Source organism: Papaver somniferum, chromosome 9, assembly GCF_003573695.1.
Source record: "Papaver somniferum cultivar HN1 chromosome 9, ASM357369v1, whole genome shotgun sequence".
In the NCBI taxonomy this organism is placed as follows: domain Eukaryota; kingdom Viridiplantae; phylum Streptophyta; class Magnoliopsida; order Ranunculales; family Papaveraceae; genus Papaver; species Papaver somniferum.
The window spans coordinates 13,073,415-13,082,152 of NC_039366.1; the positions used below are offsets into that span (position 1 = coordinate 13,073,415).

Consider the following 8,738-nt stretch of genomic DNA (forward strand, 5'->3'; position numbering starts at 1 on the left):
AAAGTTAATGATGATGTGGGCTCACCATATCCAAGAATCAATGTGGTGACGACATATCAGCGTTTTGGGTGTCTCTTATTATAAAGAAAGATAAGGAATTTGATTGGTAATCAAGTTTAGCTCTGTTCGGGAAACTTAAACATTAGACGTGGATTATTCTGGTCGGTCTATTTTAGGTATCGATTGCCGTAGGATAGCTTCTTATATTGTTTCTAAAAGCTGAAATTGCTTGTAGCCCAAGAGACCTTATGTGGAAGCTATATAAAACGAGCACCCTATAGAAGTAGACACACAAAAGCAAAAAGAAACCCAAGTCTTCTCGTTCTTCCTATACAGTTAAGCTTGTTCCTAGCGTAAACATCAACTTAATTTGATTTGCTGCGTTTTTTTTTTGGCAAACAACAATGTCAAGATCAAATATTCCCGAAGAAATCCAAGAAGAGATTTTATTAAGGTTACCCGTGAAATCCATCTTATGTTTTAAATCCGTATGCAAGAGTTGGTATGAATTACTTTCTAGTCGTAAATTCATCAAGGATCACCTTAATCTTCCCACCAAAAAACACCTTAGAAACAGAAAGATTATGATCAGAGTTTATGATTGTTATTTCGAAGCTGATGATATATTTTATTCCATAGATTATGCTTCAATATTAAGGGAAGCTGTTCTTATGAATTACCCAAACGACAATAATAATAATTCTATAACTCACAGTATTTACCATTTTATTGTGGGATCTTGCAATGGCTTGATTTTATTATTAGCCGATGATAGTGAAAAACTATTTCTTTGGAATCCATCAACAAGAGAGTACAAGGAAATTATTAGAGCACCGGCGCCCTTAAAAAGCTATCTTGCCTATGGGTTGGGTTACGATGCCAAAAGTGATAATTACAAGTTGGTATGCATCGCAACTGGCAAGTCTGATGATGACGAGCTTGATGATTTTTCTGAAGTTTATTCATACACAGCTGGTTCATGGAGTAGAGGCCAAAACATCCTTTATGTGCATTCTGATATAACTGGTGGTGTGCTTCTGAATGGTGTTCTGCATTGGTTAGGTGAAGCTGTACACTGGTCAGGTGATACGGCCACTCGTGAAAAAACTATAATCTCCTTTGATATTAACAGTGAGAAGTTCATTGGTTTACCACTTCCTGAAGAAACTATGAAATGCCCAGAAGAGATATTTGATGTCCAAGTGCTGGGAGATTCCCTTTGCTTAATTTGTGGTGTCCGTAACGTTCATGTTGATGTATGGGTTATGCAAAATTATGGTGTGAGAGAATCTTGGACAAAACAATTCACCATTACCCAAGAAGGAATGACTGAAGAACCCCGATTATTAAAGTTCTATGGCTCTGTTAAATATAGTGAGATTCTAATACAGGTTGGTGAACGTCTCGGTTTATACGACCAAAAGAATGATAGCGTTAGGATCCTAGATATAAATGGCATAAATGACGGTAATTTTTGCTCGGAGAGTTACGTGGAGAGCTTAGTTTCGGTGAGTTCAGGTACTTATATGGGTACAACGGGGAAAAAACAGTCCAAGGATGCTATTGAAATTCAAGATTCTCACTCGAAGAGAAACACCCAAGTTACACTGGAAGAAGCTGCAGATAAAGAAGCGAAACGCAAGCATAATGAACTACTAGATGAAAGTAGTAGCAGTTCTAAAAGAAAACGAGCATCTTATGAGAACAAAGAATTGGATGCCGTTAATTCTTCTCTTGGTGATGCTTTATTAGTCAACGTATAAGTTTTACGTAGTGGAAGACTCTTTTATTTTTGGTGTTTGTTCGTTCTATTAGTGTTTATTATGATATGCACTCCAGAATCTTATTGTCAGTTTTGATCGATTTGCCATGGTTGTTTGATCATTTAGCTTTGTGAGGAATAGCTTCATCCTGTTTCTTCGGTATGACCAGTTTGGCTATACCCGCAAATCATGGCATTCCATGAAACAACATTTTTCAGTAGGTGTACAGTTCAACATAACTACATAAGCAATCTAGGAAACACACTAATGGCATCTTTATGCCGATCATCTTTTGCAAACTGACCCAATTATTTGTGTGGCTGAAACGATATCTGCTCAGACGTTTCGACTTTTCTTGAAGTGCACTAAAACGCATAGAAATGCCCCCGTTTTTTACACCGACTATATTTTCTTTTAGTGCACCAAAAATAGTAGCACACAAACTCGTGCATTGGGTATTAGGATTACAAGCAGCGCACTAGCCAGTTGTTAACAATTTGGGTATACGGTTCCCAAATTGTTGCTGCTTGAATCAAACATAAGCATTCTTATTACAAGTTCTCCACGAATTGGCTTTGCTTCTCTATAACAAATTCTGTGTCAGAAAATCTTCAATCAAACTTTTATGTCTCAGGCTACTGCATTTGTGGCAGAATTGGTGAAGCTGATAGCAGCTACACAGTATCTTTAAACCAATGGTGTCAGTCTCCCATTGCTCTTGCATTAGCTATCTCTTCCAATGAAGAAGCAGCGTTAAACCTTCATCAAATCCACCACCACCTCTCCCCATTGGGGTTGTAAGTCACGATGAAAACTACAAATTATTGAACTGACTGAAAAACATCAAATATGTGTATAACCAAGAAAGGGAAATCAATTATGTTCTACAAATTTATCATTACTAGTGGTAAGGTCTAAACCAGGGACCATTGGTCTGAACCAGCGTTATATAATTTGTAAAATTACATCAAATATGCGTTATAATGAATTACATTGTTATTGCCAATCTTCAACTAGGTAATAATGCCCTTGTAGTTGCACACGCTAATGCTGTTTGATCTCGTCAAGGTATCTCCGAAGTATTAATGCAATTCCTGAAGTAGATAACGCTGCTGCTAGTTAGCTTCAATCTGTTGGACCTGCAACTGCATATCAGACACTTATTAATACTAACTAGATTTTGTGACCGTGCTATGCACCGGGCGGACTCGCAGACCGTCTATCATCATTTTTGATAGATGTGGCTTTGCCTCACCCCGTCGTGCATTTTTATTTGTTGTCGCGGGGCTTTGTCCCGCCCTATTGTTTTGGATTTTTGATTTGGTGTGGATCGGCTTCGCCTCGCCCCATCCAAGTGTATGCTTGGCTCGGTTTCGCATCGTCCCGTCCCGATGCATGTTTAAGATTTCTGATTTGGTGTGGCTCGTCTTCGCCTCGCCCCGTCCGATTGCTCTTGCATGAGCCATCTCTTCCAATGAAGAAGCAGCATTAAACATTCATCAAATCCACCACCACCTCTCGCCATTGGGGCTGTAAGTCCCGATGAAAAGTACGAATTATTGAACTGACTGAAAAACATCAAATATGTGTATAACCAAGAAAGGGAAATCATCCTGTTCTACAAATTTATCATTACTACTGGTAAGGTCTGAACCAGGGACCATTGGTTTGTACGAGCGGCGCGGCAATGCGTGGCTATGTATGGTAGTTATGCCAGAAAACTGAGAACAAAATTATGCCACTTGTTATTAGGCCCGTCAACGGCACTTAACTTAACGGATATTGGCTTTTCCGCTGCCGTTGCCATTAAAACGAGCGGTTAACCGATATCCGTTAAGTTCCGACGGAAATATTAATTCACAAACCATTAGACGTTGGACTTACCGGATAACGGTTAATTTTCCGGTACCATCCGATATGTCACAAGACAAACACAAATCACAGGACAATTACACAGAACAACTTCTAAATCCAAGAAAACAAGTTCTAAATCCATGCCACACAAAAAAAACATACAAAAGTTCATGTTCTAAACCAAACTACATGTTCAAAATCTTTAAATGTTCTGGCAAAAGAAAAGACAAAGGATTAAAGGAACTCCATCTCCATTTGTTGCAGCAACTGCAAATGCAATCCTCCATCTCCAGATTCTCCACTTCCCACTGCATCTGCAAATGCATTCCTCCTTACTCCTTAGTCCTCAACTTCTGCATTTTGAAAGGAAAATCAAAAGTGTTAGACAGTTAAGCAAATTAAGCTGGCAAATGGCAATGGCAGTGCAATAACCCAATAAATACAATACCAAATAAAAGATTAAGATGTAAAGAAACTTACCAGTAACACAACTCTCACTGTCACTAAGAGTGAGATCTGGCAGCCAATCACCCAAACAAAGCAATACTTCAACAAGATATGGAGCCAATGAACTCCTGTGAGATGTGAGAACCCTGCCACCAATAATAAACATAGATTTTGATGTTATACTTGTCACTGGAACTGCCAATACATCTCTTGCAATCCTTGAGAGAGTTGGGTACTGGCATGGTAATGTAATTTGATGGTTCCTTGGCTACTGGGTGCAGGCATTCTCCTGTTATAATGCTTGCATTCAGCTATAAGTATCCCAATCTACTTACCTTTTACCATCTTCTTTTCAATTAACCTTTCAAAATCATTCCAAGCATCAGACCTTACTGCACGTAGTTTTTTATTTTCTTCAACTATAATTGGATCTTCATCTACTTCTACTTCTGCTTTTTTCTGTTGGAGGTGCAACAACAGCAGGTTTGATGCCGAAGGTAATTGAGATGCAACTGAAAGTGAGGGAGAGGGATTGCTTCTTCTTGATGAACCAACATAATTGGATGCTCCTCTTTCGCTTTGGGACATGATTAATTTCACGAATTGAAAACCCTAATTTCAGAAACCCTAAATTGAAAATTTTGGTTTTTAGGATTGAAATTAAACTCAAAAGAAATAGAAGAAGATAACCCTAGTTTTCTAATCAGTAATCACACATGATTTGTATAGAGAAGATGATGATTTTGCTCGAATTGAAAGGAAGGAGATGAGGGGTGAGTTTTTCTTCTCTCGTTTGTGTTACCGAACCAGCTGAAGTGAAGAAGACAAAAGTGATTCTGTCGAAGTATAGTAACCTGGGTATAGGAATTTACACGTGCTAGTCAGACGTTAGCGGATATCGGAACTAAGGCTAACGGAAATAGCCCAACCGGTACCGTTATGATAGGATAAAAATAACCGATAGCAAATCTTCAACAACGTATCCCAAGATTCCCTTCATCTTTTGCTTCTTAGTCTAATTTCTCAAGGAAACATCTGAATTGCCAAACGCACCCTTATTTTAAGAAAATCAACTCAACAGACAGAAAACCAGATAGTAACAAAACCTACATCTGAATTGCCAAACGCACCCTTATTAAGAAAATCAAATCAATGGATAGAAAACCAGATAGTAACATAACCAAAATAACCCTGTTTTCACTCTTCCTCGTTCTCTCTCTGTTTTCCTACATTAAACCATGAAATCGTGTAGGAATACAAATCAAGCGACACTAATCGGACATTAACAGAACTACAATAGCCCCAATATCACCAAAATAAATTCACAACACAAATAATTTGTCCAACACCAATTTGGATTCCTCATCTTAGAGAGACCTCTCAAACAACCTCATTTCAAGAATCATCTTTCATTGGATGATCATTAGTCCATTCTTTGTACATACATATAGAATTTCACAGCGAATTTTTTTGATTCGTGGGTGATTTTACTGTGTTTTCCACCAATGGATAAAGGGAAAGCTAAAATGGTTGAAGATGAGAAAGAAAAGGAAGAGGAAGAAGTTCCAATGGATGTTGATGGTGATGAATCAAAACAGGGTAATGAAAAGATTGGAGTTCAGAGTAGTAATCAAAGTGCATTAGATACAATGAATTTTTTGCAGAGTTCTTTACCAACTAGGTAAGTACTGATTTTCTTGATTCTTTATTTTGGGAGGGCTATTGCCCCCTTTTGAATAATGAGGATTAATAGTGGTGAACCTTGATTTAGAATAGGTTCCAATAAAATTTAGAGATAAAGGTTTGTTTTTCTTAATAATTTGATTCAAAAGATTGAATCTTTTTGATAAATTTAGGGTTTTGGATTGAACCTTGATTCAAAGATTGAAAGCCTATCTTGTGTTGTACTTCTAAATGCTTGAGTTGTTTGATTGCAGGAAAGGAACTGCAACCTCAGATTAAACAAACCCAAGGAAACGCAAACCAGGTATACCTAACTTTTTCAAGTTTGGTGAGGTCTTTGAAGACAAGTAGTGGTGAAGGACGAAGAAAATAGATGTACAAAAGAACAGTACCTCCATTGACAGATGCAAGAAGTCCCAAAGGCAACACTGAGAATACGGCTTCGTCAGAAACTCTTGTTCAGGATCGTGCACCAAAGCCTCCACCAGCAAAGTCGAGTTTGAGTCATCATAAGTCATCGTCTTCTTCTCAGCCAATTTATGAAAACAAGAGTAATCTGCTTGACAACAGTGAGAGTTCCTCTTCGTCGGCATCCGTAGCTCAGCAATGTGGCTCTGAAAGTTTTCAATTAGCTTATGATGCGCTTGTGCAATTATATCTTCAGGTTATTAATGCTACAACACAAGAAGAACATGTTTATTATGGTAAATTCCTGGAAGTTGTTCGTTCTTACAATAGATTTAGTCCTGCTAGTTCTCTTACGAACCCACCTCTACTCCAACAAATATTGATCGAAAATGTGTATGCCCAAGGTCAGGTACGAGACACTGCAAAGGGTCCACTAGGAATTGTGGATCTCTTAGTTCAAGATCTTTGGTGCAAACTAGCAGGAGAGGATTTTATTGACACTGAGGATGTCGAAATTGAGAGTTCAAGGATGTTTAAAGTTCAGAAATCTGCAATTGCGTCCACTGTGAAGACATAAACCACAAAGGATCTGAAAACAAAAGCGATAATTAAGGTTTTTGCAGCCTTTTGCTTTGAGAGTCAAGTCTTTGCTTAAATCCCTCTGAGAGTGTTAATGCTGGGGTTGAGGTGAAGATCTTGGATAACTAATAGAGGACATTCAACGTTAAGCTTAAAAGCTACGATGGGACATATTTTTGTTAAAAGGCTGGGATAAATTTCTTTTGAAGAATGACTGGGTAGCAAAGATAAAAATTATAAATATTGCAGCTTTTAGACACTTCGAGTCCGGGGAGCTGTCTTTCATCGTGCTACCAGCTGAGAAGAAGAAGAAGAAGAAGAATAGGTTAGCAGAGATTCTGCAATAGGTTTCCACATTCATTAATAGAACTAGTTTAAAAGTTCCCCATTTGTGCCAATCGGATCAATGGGTTTATTTTCAATTGATTTGATCTCAACATTTGTGTAGTGTTTTATGATTTTTACCCAATTTTGTGATGCAATTTATAATGTGTTTGGATATTAATTTTCATTATTAGTTCTGTTGATTTTGACTTAAATATTTGTGTGTATTAAATGCAGTATTGATGAATTTTTACTTTTACTGTAACTCCTGGTTTTTGCAAATGCAAATTTTGATTCTCTTTTGACTCTTGAGTCTTATAAGACAGAAGACCCCATTCCATCTTCTTCCTGAATTGATTCCTGAAGAGTTGTTACCCTAGACATAAAGGTATAAATTTTTTCTTGTCACAAGTTGGTTTTGTGGAAACCTATTCGACAATCTAAAATGTTATTGCAGTTTCTTGATTTTTGCATTTGGGATCTCCTTGACATGAAGATTTGTGCTCTTGATTTGAAATATTGTTAAATTTTGTAGATTTTGTAGGTCACTTGAATTTTAAGTAGAATCAATTTGTTGTAATGCTTAGAGTGGGGCGCTTTTACCCAACAATTCGCCCGATTTGGGATGGAGATCTTGAAGCTACTTTCTCTACTTCTGAGGCTTTGACTGGATTAGATTGAAAGAACCTGATCTGCATTGGCCTAAATATATTTAGAAATTGCAGCATGGTGTGTAGGTTGATATGGTTTTCGAGAAACAAGAGAAGGATAGTATGCCACATTGGTGCGTAGGTTGTTTTGCAAATGTTTTTAGTCGTCAGATAAAAAACTTAGAAGGAAGGAACAAAAGAAACAAAAACCGAAAAGAAAACATGTTACAGTTATCGAAATATAAGTAGACATATAAGGTTATCTCTAAATTCCTATTCCTGATTGTTTCTTTGTGTAGAAATTCCAACCATCCTTTTGTTTTTGTTATATGCATCGCTTTATTTATTGGTGGGTTTGTAGTTACAGGAAATCTCACAAAATTTCTTATAGATCTAAACATATTGAACACAAAAATGAAGGTAAAAGTGCTAAATATGTAAAATGGACACAATTTTTTTTACATGGTTCGATCAATGTGATCTACATCCATGGTTATTCGCTATAATTTAGTTGGTGTTATATAAATATTACATTTAGAATCTCCATTAATGGGTTTTTGGGTAGATCTCTTGATCTAAAAATGGTGATGGAGGATGAAAGAGAATAAGAAACTAATAATACATATCCCCCCTTCTCTCTTTGGACTTTTTCTTTATATATATATGTATTTACATAGTGGATGACAACTAATATGGAATGGAGTACAGCTAAAAAAATTTTCTATTTCGGATCTAGTAGAGCTATTGTATCGCGCTCTCTTGAAATCACTACAAGAAAATCTAGCTTAAGCGACCAAAATTTTAGCAAGATACCAAAATTTGAGTCGCTTTAACAGTCGAGCAACTAACTTTCCGACTACCTAAAAAGTTTGTTGCTTTTTACATGTACCCATTAATTCTCAGCAAGTACCAAAAGTATCTGGTCGCTCGATATTTAAATCAAGTAAACAAGAGCAATTACATAAGTACTCGTGTTGGTATTTACTTTGAGGGGTAAGGACTACCAACTAAAAAATCATTCATCAGTAAA

At 37.0% G+C, this 8,738-nt stretch overlaps 1 protein-coding gene across 1 annotated transcript; it reads left to right on the forward strand.

The window, feature by feature from the left end:
- Nucleotides 1-584: 584 nt before the first annotated feature.
- LOC113311393 (F-box/kelch-repeat protein At3g06240-like) lies at nt 585-1,763 on the forward strand. The gene has a single exon (XM_026560234.1). It carries the CDS (start codon nt 585-587, stop codon nt 1,761-1,763), a length of 1,179 nt encoding a protein of 392 aa, XP_026416019.1.
- The last annotated feature ends 6,975 nt before the right edge of the window (nt 1,764-8,738 follow it).

Coding starts and splice junctions, on each gene's coding strand:
- LOC113311393 (XM_026560234.1), top strand. CDS start 585: ATGATCAGAGTTTATGATTGTTATTTCGAAGCTGATGATATATTTTAT.